This window comes from Festucalex cinctus, chromosome 9 (genome assembly GCF_051991245.1).
Source record: "Festucalex cinctus isolate MCC-2025b chromosome 9, RoL_Fcin_1.0, whole genome shotgun sequence".
Lineage (NCBI taxonomy): Eukaryota > Metazoa > Chordata > Actinopteri > Syngnathiformes > Syngnathidae > Festucalex > Festucalex cinctus.
Window position 1 is genome coordinate 13,029,185 of NC_135419.1, and position 17,823 is coordinate 13,047,007.

Below are 17,823 nucleotides of genomic sequence, written 5' to 3' on the forward strand. Positions count from 1 at the left end.
GCTTAGCATTCATAAGTAAGAGGTCCCTTGGAAAACTTTGCCAAATGACCAACTTCCCTCCCTTTAGGCAATAAGCATGCTGTTGACCCAGCCTGCTTCACTTTGGCCTCTGTCCTGCACTTGTGTGATTCGCCTCTCGGCGGCGTAGACTTGTATATGTGCGCACGGTCTCTAGGAAATCGGATAACAAGCGCACTTGAAAGTTTCACCTTTGGGGAGTTACTGCACTCTGACAGTTTTAGGACCTTTGGAGACATCACAGGAGCCCTCGTCTTTAGTGCTTTGTGTGCTCAAATGGAAATTTTCACTGCCTCATCGTTGAAATGTCATCACTCACTGGATGCCTCAGCGGGGGGACGGTGCTAAAAATGATGGCACGCAAAAATGAATCACGACGGAGAGTGTTCCTGTGAGGCAGGTACAGGAAGTAAATAGGCTGGGACCCGCGATTTAAACATAGGAAGCTGAGCCAGATGGCTCGTGGCCGCATCCTTGATTTGGCGCCCACCTCTGGGCAGGATGTTGGAAAGACCAAACTGCCCCAATAGTGGAAGAGGACAGCGACGTAGTGGATGTCATCCCCCTTCACGCAAAACAATGGAATCAAAGCCGAGCTGCCAGTCAGGCCATCTCCTGGCTTCGCCCGACCTTGTGTCCAGACGACGGAGGAAGTGGACCCTTTCGTTTAGGGGAGTCAGGGGGCGTATGTTACAGCCCGAGGCTGGGTGACTGACTCCACATCCAGAGAGCGGGTCTGCTCCGTGGCCTACATGGCCTCCCGTCCTTCGCCGGACGTGCAGAGTGGCCCACTTGGGGCCTTTGGTCAGATTTCTCGAGTCGTCACTGGCATGTACGTAATGTGGAGCTGCCAATATGTGGAGGGAACATTTTTGACTGGCGAGTACGTTTGAATGGAAGGCATAGCTCAGGCATGGGGCGGCATGGCTCAGTGGTAGAGTGGTCGTGTCCCATCTGTAAGGTTGTGGGTTCGATCCTCATCCCTGGTGAGCATGTCGAAGTGTCCTTGAGCAAGACACTGAACCCCGATTTGCTCCCAATGGACGTGGCATGGACCTGGCAGCACCCTGCGTGGCAGCAACCACTCATTGATGTGTAAATGGGTGAATCTGAGACTTTGTAAAGTGCTTTGGGTACCATTTGGTGTCATTAAAGCCTGTATCCTCCTGACCAGCAATTCAAATTTGTCCTCTGTAGTGGACCTTTATAAACCTGAATCTCTCCCACCCAGTGCATATGATTGAATCTGTTCTTATTGCTGCTGGACATGTAAATTCCCCAGAGGGAACCATCCCAAAGGGATCAATAAAGTCAAGTCTAAGTCTAATTTTTAATAGAGATTTAAGTGTTGATTTAAGTGTTGAGTCAGTTGAGGTTGTCAGGATTTGCAGGTAACCTCCCAACAATCAGTAATTCAAATTTGTCCCCTGTAGTGGACCTTTTTAAACCTGAATCCCACCCAGTGCATACGATTGAATTAACTCCTTTGGTGCTCTATAGAGGACAATCGGAGCTTTCCAATGATACCACATGTGTAGGGGTGGGGCTTTGCTACCATTGATTTCATCGTAAAAGAAAATGGCTTCCCTCATTGCAAGCACCTTTGAGGGAAGAGGAAAAGTTGGTGTATAACACTTTTTTGAACAAATTTAGGCTTTAAATGTTAGCATGTTTTCTATCAGACTTAAAATCACATTAAAGTATTGTTTATTTATTTTAACTGTATTTGAGCCTAGCATTTAAGTTTTAAAAAATGTCATCTGTAGTGGACACATCATAGCTTAAAAATAAAAGCTTTTTTTTTTTTTTTTTTTTTCCCCAAAAATTTATTTTGCAGTATTCCAGTTACCTCACAAAGATTGGGGAATATCAAAATAAACATGGTTGGACAATATTTTTTTCTCCTGGTAGTCAGGAGGATATGAAAAAAAAAAGCAAGCAGTAATGCTGGTTTAAAAAAAAGTAATCGATTTTCCTTTTCGAGCCCGATATAGATTCAGAAAACCAGGAATCGATTATTTAGTATCTCTTTTTCCCATAAATTCATAAAAAAATAGAATTTTAAAGGCCATTTTTTGTATCTTACTATTTTGTTGAAATTTACTGTTTACACTAATTCTAAAGTATTTTCTTACATTTATGAAAGACCTTGAAAGGGCTTGCAAATACGTACTACTAATACATAAATATGAATTAAGTACATACTACTATGCTAAATGCTAAACATAGCATATTTTCCCACAATGCCACAGGTACTTGTGCATGCAGAAGTCAATAAAAAACCTAAATCATGCACTGCACACATAACAATAAAACACAAAAGTGATATAAAATAATGTTTTTTAACTTGATTTAATGTATCAGTTCTAAAAAAATGTTTTTTTTTACTCGTGCATGCACAACTAATACCACGTTTGTAGCATTTAGCCAACAAGTACGTTCAAACGTATTTGTGAATTTGTTCGAACGTACTTGCAAGTATGTTTGAACGTATATTCGCCAGTCAAATCTGTTGACTCCACATTGGCAGTTCCACGCTTCCGTAGACGTGAGCGTGTGGCAGTCCATGTCATTCTTGTATTGCTCTATGGTGGAAGCTGTTCACAAATCCATTCAGCGTTTTCTCATTCAAGTATTCGCCTTCAATAGGGAACATAAGCCAAGTCTGTCAATCTCAATAGTAATTATGGCGTTGTACAGCAATCCGCTACCACATGTATACATAAAAAAGAAAAAATCCCTTAATGACTCCCATGATGCGTCCTTGATGCTTGTTTGTTTACGCAATGCTCCTCTTTTCCTGTTCCTGCCGTACGACAGCTCAGGGAGCAAACGACGGAGGCGCGAGGAAACATCTCCTTCGCCGTCCGTGAAAAAGGGAAGTGGGAGACGAGCGGCGATGATAAAGAAAACAGGAAATTTGCTCGCCGTGGAAAAACATCGCGCCGCTTTTCACACATGCTTTTCATGTGCCTTCCTCCGTTCCCATGAAGAGAAGGATTCTCTTCGTGCGCACCTTTGATGACGCTCGCCTCGCCTTCGTCTGCCTGTCAATCGGAGCTTTACATTTTTAACTGCAGCTTAGAGTGCTTTTCTTTACACATGCACGGGTTGTGATTTCGCGATAGGTCAGTCCAGTCATGACGACAAGTCCGCTCACGTCCCGCCCCATCATGGCTTCCTCCTTTTCCTTATCCAGTCTTGTCTTGGCGATCAGTCCTATCACGTTCCGTCCCGTCATGTCAACCATATTTTTTGTGAATAATGTTCCTCATATTGCCCTTCCTGATGTCACCCTGCCTTGTTTCTCCACCATAGGGTCCATCCACCACATCCATACTCCACATATCGTGACATTATTCTTCTAATTGCTAGACCACAAGATGCCGTGTCGGTCCGAAAGCGATACCTGATATTGGTATTCGCCAATCCCTCGTACAACTTAATCAGGATGAGAATTTGACTAAATTTCCTTAACTCATTCGCTCCCAATAACGTATAAATACGTTTTTTTAATGTTCTAAGTGTCCCAAAGACGGATTTATACGATTATTATTTTTTTTTATGCTAGAGCATACAGAAGGCTTTGATGCAGCCTCTCAACTGCAAAGAACGGTTGCAGAAATGGTAGTTATTACACAAACGGCCAGCAGGTGGCAGCAGAGCAAAGGAGATCAACCAGGGCCATCTAGAAAAAAAGCTCAATTATTTACAATTTTAAATAGATTTGTGAAAACTGATGAAACTTAGCTCTCTTCTAATGCTAATTGCTGCAAAACGGAAACAGATAGAAACATACTTTTATTCCTGATGAAAGAAGAGACTTTAATCTTTCTTTTGATAGGTTCCATGCTTTTATAGCAAAAGAACACAATATTCTGTGCCGGGAGCGAACGGGACTGCTTCTGTGAAAATGGCTGGGAGTGAATGAGTTAATCTGCAATAGGAGAAATTAACAATCAATTCATTCTATTTACATTTTTTATATAGAGGAAGTAGAATATTGCATAAACTAGATTTTTGTTTAGAGTACAGTCTTCCCTCGCTATAACGCGGTTCACTTTTCGCGGTCTCGCTGTATAGCGGATTTTTTTTTTAAGTGCAATTTTGCATATTTTTTTACAGTAATATACCCATTTTATAAAATTTATGAAGGTTTGAACATTGTCAATGTTTGAACAAGAGAGAAAAGTGAGAACATGAAAATGCCTCAATGAGAAAAGTGTATAAATTGTGCGGTCGGGGATTTTAGAGCCTTAAAACCTTTATAAGAGTTGTAAAACATAAAGCTTTGCGGATTTCATTTATTGCGGGTATTTTTTGGAACCTAACCCCAGCGGAAAACGAGGGAACACTGTAGTGGTTCTCAATTATTCTGTTATGCCCCAATGAAGAAAATATTTAGCACTTTCCCAACCCTCTGCCGTGACGACAAACAGTGTCATTTGTCAATAAAATTGTACAAAAATACACCTCTGCAGAGGCGCTAATTCTCCTTGTGCAGTCTCTGACAATGAGAGCATCACTGCCACCTACTGTAGTGGCTGTGCAATGACACTTTATTCTTATATGGCCACACACACACACACACACAAATCACTAACACTGTGCGGAATATCGCTCTGTCATGTTACATTACCATATCACACTGCGACTAATTCAAAGTTTGAGATCACCTTCGTTTGCCTCGAGAAAATCTTAAATTGTTTACTTCAAATAGTGGGAAATGGGGGATTAAAAAAAAACACACGTGAATATCTGCGATGAATATACATGGAAATGTTCATTTTCGTAAGCCTCTTTTCATTTGGTGGATAAACCTCTGCTTGCGGGGTGTTGTTTTTAAAAATTCATTGACTTTCCGCTCCATCAGAATGGGGGCAATATTTAAGATTCATCCCTGCTCTGAGTGTGTGCGCGTGCATCTTTTTTGGGTCTTACAATCAGACCAGGACTGTAAATGCGAAAAGAGAGGATAACACACCACAACGGGGTACAAATTACTAGCAGATGCTATGCAAAGACAATTAAGCCGCCCTGAAAGATATTTGCAGTTTTAAAGCAGGATTTGAAGCTTGAGGCAAATATGCACAAAATGTGCATCAGCATATTTTGCAGGCAGTTGTATATATATCCCAACCTAATTAGTTTTATTTCCCTTTATACCAAATTGCAAATGTTTATCTGGCTGCTGTTTTTTAGTTTAACAGCAACCAAGTTGCACATCGTACTTTCCTGAAATTAAAGTCGTAGTTTTATGAGTTTTCTCACATTTTCAGTCTGATTCACATTAAAATCAAACTAAATAGGTGTTAATGGTGCATTCTGATTTAGTTCCAATACGTTTTTTTTTTTTTTAACTGTATATTTACATTCAGTTTCAAGTGATCCACAGTCAAATGATTACCAAACATCTAAATCTCTAGTACACAGTCTGGTTTAAAGTATCTGTAAGCGATACTTGCATAAAAATACAAGTATTTTAACAGAAAATATCATTAGTATAAGTTAAAGTCACCTTGCAGAATATTAACTGAGTAAAAGTTTGGAAGTAGCGAACATGAGCTGTACTTCAATATGAAAAATAATTTCCTGATATTACAAGTAAATGTAGGCCTACTTAAAAATTAAAGGTAAAAATAGTTTTTAAAAGTAAGTGGTAATACATTTTAAGATGTTTTTAACACTTATAATTGTATTTTTCATCTAGTTTAATTCTATGTCATATTGGAAGATCTGAGTTAGCTAATGAGTAAAGTTAGCTAGCATACGTTAGCCACATGGCTAAAGAAACTCTTGCTGACTAAAGCAACCTTGATGTTCTGACTACACTGGTTTATATCATTTAATTTAAACTACCTTGATGTTCTTCTTTCGGAGGTTATTAAATATGAATATTACTGTCACTTTTCTCACGCCATTAGATTATACGAACAGGAGATGCAGTTTTGTGTGTGTAGGCATATTTAGCTAACTAATTACATGTTGCAATTGTGCCACTTAACCGATGATGGTAATGAAGGCACAGAAGATCTTAACTTGTAGGAGATCACTTACAGGATCTCTAAATACTGTTTGTAATGCACCTTATTTAAATATCTTAACTTTTGCTTCACATCTGACTGATTTCTCCTCATAAGAGAAAAAATATTTTTATGTCCTGCTGTCGAGACATTCTATAATATCTTTTAGCTCAGCTTCAAAGTTTTATAGGTCACTCAGCTTTGTTTATGTTTTTATATTTGCTTGGACGAGCTGGTGAAGGCGACATGCATATTACTTCCACAGTGAAAATGACTTTTCTCAAAAGCGCAAACACTGCATATCTCAGGAGAAATGTCTGCTTTTCGCAAAGAAATGTTCAGTGGCCTTCTACTTTTTTTTTTTTTTTTTTTTTCTTCCAGCGGTGATTTAATCGTTCTTTAGAGTGTGACGTGATCATCGTATTTGAAAGACGGCATGCTTATCTTTGTGCCAGCTGCACGGCAATGCGTGGGAAACGAGAGCGTGAAGCTTCGTTATTTGTTGGCGCCCTGCCACGTGTTTGATTTCTAACGTGGTTGTCAACAAGCCAGCCACCATACGGTTTTTCGGTAATCCTCCTGGAAAATGCTGCGTTGCGAAAGCCCTCTGCAAATGCCGATTCATTCAAGGGTCAGCTGGAATGGTTTTCAGCGGAAAAAATAACCACGCACCCCCTTGCGATCAGCCTATATATACGGATTTACTCAACATATTTCATAAAAAAAAAGCCCTATTTATTAAATGCACGTGCAAACATCTATTTCATCTCTTTGCCAAACACTTCTCCTCTGCGTGCTTCTTCAAACTGGCCAGCTCAGTGACAGCCCTTGGGGCTGATCTCCTTTCTAAAGCTTTTGCTAAAGCAGCAGTAAGAAATCATTAGTTCCGGCGAGGTGTAATTTATTTTAAAGCCACTGTGGAGACAAAGTTACATTTCATATATTGCGCTGACTTTTGCCACAAATCGGCTGTTCTCAAACTTTTGACACCAAATAGGCCTACCACTCCAAAAATCATAATTGGCTCTGCAAGTACCATTATAATGACCAACACCGAAGCACGGTAGTGTAGCAGGCTGAGATATGTACCCAAAAAAGCAGACAGAGGTTGTACCACTAAGACTGCAATATTACAAGAAAAAAAAATCCAAGAGTAAAGTCCATATTTTACGTGATTAACTTCAAATGATAGGCTACATAGTCAGATTTTATGAGGAAAATATATGACAAAGTTGTGATATTATGAGGGGGGGGGGGGGGGGGGGGAACGCCGTGGGGTTTACAGGAATGAACAAGAAGAAATAATCAAAGAAAAAACAAATCGACTAAAGATGGAAAACTACAAAAATATGAGATGAAAAATCTAAATTAAACTACAATAAAGTAATTATTTTATGTGGAAAAACATTTGACAAAATTCAAATATAAGGGAATATGTCATTTTACGAGAAAAATGTCATAAGCAAAAAATGATAATTCAATGACATTTTTTTTCAACAAAAATGAATTAGTACAACAACAAAAATAATAAAAATAAGTGTTAAACATCAGTTGCAGGAGAGGACCAACAGGACCAATCCCCAATCACGTATATGTTAATAATGTTTAGAATCGGTCTCACTTTTAAAATACTGAAAGCACAATTACTTGTAATTAGGTGCTTTTGACTGTTGTTTAAATGTGAAGGTATGAATTTGTCACGGTGGGGGGGTGTTGGAGGCAGGACCCAAATGCAGGGGGCAACAAAAACAGGGCAAGGCAGGGATGCAAGTAAAAAAGGGGTTTAATTAACAAAAAGGCAAACGAGGTACGCTGTGAAAATAACATTAACAAGAGCCAAAAAATAGACTAAAACAACAAAAACAGGAGGGAAACAAGACATGGCATGGCAAACATGGGATAACAAGGACAGTAACAGCAACAATGACTCAACAAGAACTGAAAGAAAGCAGGGTAACTAAATACACATGGTAACGAGAAAACAACAGACACCTGGGCAAGATACAAGAGGCTTGGCGAGCTGATTGGTCAACACAGTGGGAAGGGAAGACACACTCAGGTGGACGTGGTTAGACATAACGGGACAAGGGAAGAGACAAGGAATACATGACAAACAACCAAAAACACCAAAAGAAAACAAAATCCCACCCCCACAAAACCAAAACATGACAGAATTATTGAGGGATTTTCTTGTTGATATGTCTTGTCTATGTTTTCTGTCACCTGCCACGGGACTACAAATGTAAATTTAGCTGTATGCTAGCTACATGTTAAGTTCATTGAAAACTTCATAGCTTTCCAAATGAGTGTGAATAATTGTGGCAAACTGAAAACAATCTGACGTCAGTCAGTATGTTAAAAGCAACAAAATAAAGTAGAATGAGTTGTATTCAAGAGGAGATTGAGGGAGCGGAGGAGGATGGATGGATGGATGGATGGATGGATGGATGGATGGATGGATGATGGATGGATGGAAAGTTAAATCGCTAAGTTAAATCACTAGCTAGCTATTAAGCTAGATTACTAGCTAGTTCTTAAACTAGATTGCTAGCTATTATTAAGCTAGATTGCTTGCTAGCTGGATGGATGGATGGATGGATGGATGGATGGATGGATGGATGGATGGATGGATGGATGGATGGATGGAAAGCTAAATCGCTAAGTTAAATCACTAGCTAGCTATTAAGCTAGATTGCTAGCTAGTTCCTAAACTAGATTGCTAGCTATTATTAAGCTAGATTGCTTGCTAGCTGGATGGATGGATGGATGGATGGATGGATGGATGGATGGATGGATGGATGGAGGCTGCAGAGGCCAGTGGGAAAACTGACTGCTGCAACAAAGTGTGAAGTCATGGCTGCACATAACTTATTTTGGTCTGCTTCTCAGAGAAGAACCTGAGGTTGTCGACCTCATCCAATTCTTAAAAATTTGTAATCTCAACAAGGGATGGAAAAAAAAGAAAAACATTAATAACTTCCAGCATTCAGTGCAGCTAAACAATGGGCCATAAAAGTCTCATGGACTGTGACCTTACAATGAAATGACAGCTCCTTGCTGTACTAAAGCTAATTAAACAAAAGACTGCTCTTTCGAGATTAGAAAAATAATTAATTTACGGTATTACAAGCATTGACATTTATTTGCTGGTATTTAAAAACTGAAGGTTCTTTTATTAACAGTCACGTCACTCTGACCGTTCCAGTATTATTATTATTATTATTTTTTTTTATCACCAAATAGGGTTCAGAGATCAACTGCTTTAATACTGATTCTTTCAAATTCAGTGAGCTCTCAGCTCGTGAATAGGACGAAGCCTTTTTACACCCAAACTTGTGGCCAGTTTACAATCAGGAACTAGAAAATGCAAGTTTTTCTGGGGGGTGGGGGGTAATATTTTATGTATCAAAGTACTAGTAATGTCTTTACTTGGTATAGATATCGGTGACTACCCAAGAGTTAGCTACTCGTACTACTGGTAGTAGGGACGTAACGATATCCGAACATCACGATATGAAAGTCACGATACGATACGAAGATCCCAATATTGTAGTTAAAAAAAAAAAAAAAAAGAGCTCATACTAAAAAAAACACACAATATTGTGTTTTTGTACATAACAGCAATGCATATAAACCACCTACAATCTCTAATAACAATATTGAGGCACTTATTTGCTAATGCAAGCACACATTTATTGCTTCACAAGCAAATTAGATTCCCCTTCATCTGACAATTAGCATATATTTTAAACATAGAAGGCCAAAACATCCCTAATGAAAATTAAATTGCACTAATAAACTAGCCACTAGAGGGTGCCAGAACTGCACAAATGGAAATCAACCTTTTACATATCGTGAACATGACGACGACGATATTGTGGCAGTTTTAATATCACAATATCACGATATTGTCCTTATCGTTACATACCTAACTAGTAGCTATCTTCGGGTGGGGGAACAGGTCCTGACTGGTTGCACTGCTATAAAATTCGGACAGTAGAAGCTGAAGGCTGAACAACACCGTCTTTACTTTTGTGTTCCTGGTCCGATGTTGGGCTTTTGAGTACATGCGAGTCGGTCATGGCATTTCAAATAGACTCACAATTTGCATCCTGTCTGTCAGTGGACGATCTCACAACTGATTGGATTGGGGAGGCAAGCATTCATCACGGAAACTGTCACGTTGGAGGCTTATCACTCGGTACACGTCTTCCAGAAGGAATAATAATGTCAACACTTGTGTATGTACACTGGAATTTAACCAGAAATATTAAGCAAAGCCGTTTGTTTAGTATTTAGTTGCTGGACATGGAAAATTCTTGGTACCCTCATGTTAAAGAAAGAAAGAAAAAAGCACTGAAATGAATGGAAACCGACAAAAGTGTTTTAATATTAATTTACATGAAAACTACTTGAATATATCATTTTTAAAATAAACCCTTTACTATTAAGCATTAGGAAAAATGGTGCTCATTACATCCCACTTGATGTTGTACACGCTTTTTGCACCGTGTAAATTGGGAGTACTTTAAAGAAGTCGGGAAGGCTTAAGGGTACTAGAGTGTAGTGTGGAAATTGTTAGGAAAATGATGAGCTAAGCCATTTGTTGCGGTAAAGCAGAAAATCCTCAAACAAAATAGGTTGCGTCTAAAAATAGTATCCCCCTGGCACCATATACCACAATTATGTTATTACTTTTCCTGGGCTACATTTATAATTAAAGCTATGTTTACACAATGTTCCCAGCAGTCATGGCAGCTCCGTTGAAGGCCACTAAACGGGATAGTCGTAAGACAATGACTACGTTTACATCCAATCAATATCGGGTTAAGGTCAAAATTCCGGTTTGTGAAAGAGTCGGGATAACTTGTTGACGTGCATCAGTGGACAGAGTTACTTCCGCATACATCCGGGGCGCATGGACAACGTAATTTCCGGTGTTAACTTTCTATGCTCTGTCATGACTAGGGTCATGCAAAGGTTATGTTTGGGTCATGACCGTGTGGTCAAGTGTCTGTTTTGAACTGATGTAACAGCATCTGGTTTCAATTGGTAAAATGCGATGTGATGTCAGGAGCTATGTGATGTCAAGTATCTTTAATCTCTTTATCTGGTCAACAGCCAATCAGATAATTCCATGTCAGTCCTGTTACCCACATGTCTAGCCACAACCAATCAGATCAATTCATTATATAAGCTGTCTGAGAAATGTGTGTTTTGTCGGATTATTACCTCTGTTCCTATGTGCAACTCTCGTTGTTTCTCACCTCTCGATGTGAATAAACAGTTAAAATCTTGTTTGTGTCTGCGTTTTGGGATTCAACTCCAAACCCTAGCACATAACATGCTCACTAAAGGTTGTATTCATGCCATTCACCACACTAATAAAGTAGTCGGTTTCCTCCCCACTCCAGGTTCTGTCCTGTGTCGCCATGTTTGTTTACTTCTGCTTGTGTATTTCCAGTGGCTTGCACCAGACACACCTACTTATACGCACATAGCGTATACCGTATGTGGCAAGTCACAACGTAAGATGGCCGCCGCACAAACAAATAGTTCTGACTGAGATTTCTTTTGAATAGAGCATGCTCATGACCAAGTATTTTGGTTAGAAAAGGACCAGGGGTCGTATTCAGGTTTAAAAAGTAATAATAATAGCATATTTGGGGTATTGCGTGTTTACATGGCTAATATTCACGTTTTGAAAGTATTATTGACTGCATGTAAATATGCGGAAACAGGATGGACAACCATAACAGAGTGTGATTGCCATGAATACCTGACGAGATTTTTAAGGGTAAAAAAAAATTGCCAAGGACTCACGAGATGAAAATCATTATTAGCCGTGGCAAAATAAGGTAAACACAACAAAACGACAGTATGTTTATAAGTGAGTATAAAATTTGGCGTTTTGCTGTAATACTGTGCAGTGTGCATGTCAATAACGGGCTCTTTTGCATGTTGTGGTGCAAGCGACGGATATGTGAATCAGTTGTTGACAGAAAACAAATATCAGATTTATTCTGCAGATTTGGAATATCACAAAGAAATTGTCTTCAAGAGTGTGTTGGAGGAGTGTTATTGTTTTTCCTCACCTGCCCGTCTGCTGTTTGACTCTCAGCATCTCTGGTGTGAGCAACAGTACACAAAGTCTCGGCGTGTTAGAGGGGTGCTGATGGGACTCTAGTTGGGTGTAAGTTCACATCGGCCCCGAGAACAATGACTTTAGGACGGCTTTTCATGCCGGAGCAAAACTTGGGATCGGTGATGGAGCAGCAGGAATCACCTGCTGGGACTCCAGCTGCGAAAGATTCAGACATTGCCTAACACTATTTCCCACTTGAAGGCTTTTATCTGTTTGTTTGCCAAGGCGCTCACTGGTTTGGTTGTCTCAATTGGGAACAAAAACAAACAAGTACTCGACAATGGCATTTGACAAGGTTAACGTCACACGGGACCATATCGTTGATTATTTGTCCATCTGGTGAATGTTAGCAGACCAGGTCTAGGTCATATTATACTTCTGTCTTACAGTTCAGAGCTTCAAGGTTCTGAGGCAGTCCTTTGTGGAGTTTGCAGGTTTCCCTGTGGTTGCGTGGGTTTTGTCCAGGTTCTCAGGCTTCCACCCACATTATTAAATTCCAGATCTATTGTGACTTGAAATGGAGAAAGAGAAACTAAATCCATCTGCATTCTTGATCCAGGCTGGCAACAGATTGCAATGCGTTCTTGCCTATCGTCTTAATGAGAAGTGAACAGTGTCTTTGATTTTTGCAGTATATTGCATGACGTGCGCTGTATGTTCCTGTTGGATATTCTTTGCTGTGTGGGGCAGTGGAGCTCTCATTTTGTTGCCAAGGAGACAGCACTGTGAGAAGGAGTGGCATTAGAGATTTTTGGCCACAAAGAATTGTTGGCCTTCAGCGGGAGTCTCCAACCTTTTTGCACAAAAATCTACGACAAAGGAAAAGCATCTGAGCTACAACTTCATTTTACAATTGGCAACTACTCAGACAGTGAATGTAACGAGTTGTTGAATGTGATTTGTCCTAAATATATATATATATATATATGATTTGAATGGTTTCAAACATAACTTAGTCTTTATACTATATTCTTTAACCCTTTGGTGAGCTATTGAAAACCAGCAGCCAGTTGGATGCAATTTTCCGATCTATCTATCTATCTATCTATCAATCATCCATCCATCCATCCCAAAAAAATACTACTGGGTGTGATACGATTCAAGGACTTTTGGTTCGATTTGCACTCATCTTTTAAAATCGAATTTGATTTTCTGATTCAAATTGCTTTTCTTTCCTCCCTTAATAATTACTGTTCTCATGACGCCGCGCGCCACCATTTTGGAGGTTGACTTTTTGTTCTCTTCTGTTGCTTATTGAGTGTTTGTATGGAAATCCATTTCCCTCAGTTGCTGTTTGAAAAGTCTTTTGACTTCTTTGCGTTTGACGGAGCAAAAGAAAAATAAAGCAGTTTTCTCAGAGACATGAATGACGTCACGTTGAGCGTCAACATACCCTATTATCGTTTTTTTTTTTTTTTTTTTGTATATAATAGGCCGGAGATTGTCCCTTCTTATTTGTGTTGCAAATGTGTTAGATAAATCCATTTGCATTGGCCTGTGACTCATAATATTTTTTGCAATTGTTTTGCAGCAGTTTTCCTGCTGTACTTTGGTTTTCATTTCACCTTTTTTATTCTAATGTATGCCGCCGGTGACAAACAACAGCGGAATGCTTTTTATCGTACACTTCTGAGCCTTCACGGAGAGATGACATTCAAGGTTAGAGGAGTCAAGGGTATCTTGTTGCTGTGGTTGTTTGTGTGCTTCTAATTTCTGAAGCAAAGATATTGTGGAACATCAAGTGTGAAATTAAACAAAGTGAATCTTTTGTTAGCAGCCTATTTCCGAAAATGAGTTTCTGAGTGAGCCGTTCTGAATTTAGATGTACAGTATATACTAATTTCCCTCACATCGACTTTCTCCGCTTGACTTGGCAGTTGGGCTAGAAGAAAATCTGCCACTTTCAGCCATAAATTGTGTGAAACAAAGCCAAAATGGAATGAGAGCTACTTTGAAGAACTACTCATGAACAAGATGGTCTGTGGGATCTTCAATAAGTAGTCAGAAGTGCTGAGCGACCTTTTGAATGACCTACAGCTTATCTATCTGGTTGTTTCTCAGCACAAAAGCCCGCAAACCAGTATCCCTTCGACTTCCTTACAGCTTGTAAATGTAGTGAACAACTTGCCATGTGGGCTGCTTGAAGGTCCGCTTACAGATTACTGAAGTGCATCTGACATTTGACAGCAGTGCAGTAGCGCCATTGAAACGGTTCATCCTGTATGACACACGAATCCAACAGAGCTTTCTTTCTTGTTCCCTTCGACAGGTCTAGTGATCGGCTTTTCTATGACGCCACCCGTTCTTGACAGCTCCAGAGACGACTTTGTGATTCCGGTCAATCAAACGCTCACTATCACATGCAGGTATGAGTGCGCTGTGCTTTGGAAGAAACACTACTTGTGCATAACTTGTTTTTGTTGTATGATGGCTACAATATCTCGCAAAAGGCAAGACAAGTTTATTTGTATAGCACATTTCATACACAAGGCAACTCAATGTGCTTTACACAAGGAAAGGCAACACGTAAGCATCAACATACAGTAGTTAACATTCAGAGGAAGAAGAGTAAATAAAAATAGGCTACAAAATTTACTAGAAAGAGCATACAATAACAATATTAAAACATTATTCAGAAAACTTGAAAACATTTAGCGTAAGGAAGGTTAAAATAATAATAAAAATAATAATTAAAAAGTTGTTTAAAAATCCCTCATCAAAGGTATGAGAAAAAAAGCAAAGTTTTGAGCAAAAGTGCAAAAGTGAGTATACCACTCAAATATCTGCACCTATTTAATTATCATGGGGCAACACTGAAGAAATGACCCTTTGACATAAGGAAATGTAGTCAGTGTACAGATTGTATAACTGTAAATGTATTTTTCACTTAAAATAACTCAAAATACATTAATATGCAACTTTTTTTCTATGCTTCATATATAACCCAGCCCTGAAAGAATTGTAACTGTAAATGCTGTTCGGTTACGTATTAGACCTTTCCATCATAATCAGTTGATCAAATGCATGAAATGTGTAGACACGGTCATGTAATGACAACAAACATTTCTATATTTCAGCAGAAAGAAAATTGCATAAATTGAAAGTAGAACCCAGCACAGAAAAACCCAAAACAAATTGTCAACACTGAGATACTTTTTCCACCTAATTATCAGCCATCATGTGAATTGATTCTGATAGCAGGATAGTTTTCATTCAATAATTTCCATGTATTCTGCTGCCAAGCTGTCAATCATTCACACATTTTCTTTCACTAGTCTTTAAAATTGCCCATCAGTCTTTCTCGTACAAAATTTCAGTATCTTCTGGGAAAGTCTTCATTGTCAATCACATTTTTACAAAGAAAAATGATCCGAAAAGTGATACCTCACAATAACTGGAAAATAGCCCAAGAATACTTTTATCTCCATTTCCAGGGTTATTGCCAGTCATCATCATTTGGAACTGTCCGCAGATGTGGACATGTGTAGGTGGGGAGAGCGCTCACATCGTGCCTGCAGGTTGAAATGTACTCATGTAACTCAATTTTAAGCCATAAAACAAACAGGGATGTGTGGATCGATGCACAGAGGAAATTACACGCTACACCCGATGGGCATCCACTCACTCACGCGCGCAAACAATTTCAACTATTGTCGCTTTAAAGCCTCGACGTTTCACAAGTGACACTTCCATGCTGTGGAAATTAACATCCGGAATAACTTGTACTGCATATGACCCGGTGTTGCTTGCTCCAAGGTACCTTGGGATAGTAACTGAGTGACTTGCTTTAAAGGTAACATTGTTAGGTCACTAAGGTAAAAAGGTTAAAAGGGAGCTAAGTTACTTTAATAGTTACATTTGCCAGATACCGACCACCCTGCTTAACATAAAAATAACACCCGTTTTTCCCTCTTAAATCTTATGCCGCCGTTTTTTGTCCTTCAACTAATTCTACATTTCTTAACCGATTCAAACCATTCCAATTTTAACACGTTCCAAAACATCACGCTTCGCAGGCTATTACTTTTCTTATTCCTAACTTTCACAGTTTTCCCACAAGTCAACATTTTCCACTTCAGAAATCACCATTCGTTTCCAATGAGACATTCAAAATTCAAACGGTTTAGCTCATTCAAATCACCTTGGGATCAATTTTCATCATTCTCCCAATTCGCATATAGCAAAAAATTCCACCTTTTTCAACTAAATATTACATAATTTTTACCAACAAAATTTCTTAGGATTAGGTGTATGAGTTAGGGTTAATGCTTAGGGTGTGTATTTTTCTTTTGACAAATTCATGATCATTTCTATTCAAAACCTTATTCAATGCGGTATATGCCACAGAAGAGGCGGGACGTGATTTTGCACATCAGTTTGTTTCCGGTCCGGGTTGCGAACGCGCAACTGAGGGGCACAAAGTCGGAACTACAAGTATTTTTGACTAGTGTTGTTTCGATACCGTTTTTTGGCCCTCCGATACCGATTCCGATACCCAGCTTTACAGTATCGGCCGATACCGATACCTAAGGTTTTTTTTTTTCCCTCAACATGAAAAAGCTGTCCTGCCATTGGTTCAGAGCATTCAAGGGCCAATAGGATATCTTAGATCGGCATGCAGTGAACATGTCGTGCACAAGCAAGACACAAGCTGCTGCATCCAAAGTCCTATATTAGTGTTGGAATTAATGGTATCGGCATGTTACTCACCGATACCGATACCACTGTTTTAATGCAGTATCGGCACTTCTGCCGATACCAGTATCGGTATCGGAACAACACTATTTTTGACACAGCCCACACGTCGCAAACCGAACCAGAACCAAACTGATGTGCAAAAACAGTCCCGCCTCTTCCGTGGCATATACCCCATTATCCTTTGTTTGGGCTCTCCTAAGGGGTCAACGCACTCTAGCTTGGGCCTGGCCTGACCGCTCCCTGGTGGGACAAAAGCTCAGTGAGCGTCAGGGCCAGCCGTCTCTCACCAGGCCCGACGAGGCGAGGACAGTCCTGGTCAGCGAGTGTCCAGGCCAACGTGGGAGGCCATATTGCAAGAAGTTGATCCTTACCTGGGTGCAGGCCCGCGACACCGGCTACTATCGCTGCTACTACAAGGATGTGAAGGCCATCATTGACGGCACCACAGCTGTTAGCACTTATGTTTTTGTCAGGGGTGAGTCATCGTCCTACACGCACAGAAAATGCTTGACCACCAACCACTTATTCCCTTTTTCCACTTAATTAGCTTGTCACGGCTCCACTCATAATTGATGCTATTTTTACTACCTGCCCAGAAGGGATTCCAAGTGGGCTAAGCTTGTACCCCTTGGTGACTTGCTGGTCCATGTGTCATTAATTATTACTTTGGAGTATGCTCAGTTAAAAATGGCAGCAATAATCGCACGTACACTACTGTAAAGTACAGTACCCTGCAGCAGTTTGTTTTTTGCTGTCCTCAGCCCCCTCAAATAAAATTGGACATTTTAAATGTAAAAACAGAAAGACTTCATTAACTTCCATTTCCTTGTTTGTAATCATGTCACATTCAGACAGATCCATTCAGTGCAGCAACATTTTTCAATTGTATTGTTTTGTTCACAATATTTAAAAGGTTGTTCAGCCTTAACATAAAAACAA

At 39.6% G+C, this 17,823-nt stretch overlaps 2 protein-coding genes across 2 annotated transcripts in view; one reads left to right on the forward strand and one right to left on the reverse strand.

Moving 5' to 3' along the window:
• npy7r (neuropeptide Y receptor Y7) overlaps positions 1-17,823 on the reverse strand; it is an 86,789-nt gene that overhangs the window by 54,547 nt on the left and 14,419 nt on the right. The gene's annotated exons all lie outside the window — the stretch shown is intronic.
• The window catches only part of flt4 (fms related receptor tyrosine kinase 4), a 65,715-nt gene that overhangs the window by 8,257 nt on the left and 39,635 nt on the right, over positions 1-17,823 (forward strand). Inside the window, exons 2-3 of the mRNA XM_077531816.1 lie at positions 14,456-14,552; positions 17,085-17,359. Coding sequence (XP_077387942.1) covers positions 14,456-14,552; positions 17,085-17,359 — 372 coding nt within the window. The remainder of the gene's footprint in view (positions 1-14,455; positions 14,553-17,084; positions 17,360-17,823) is intronic.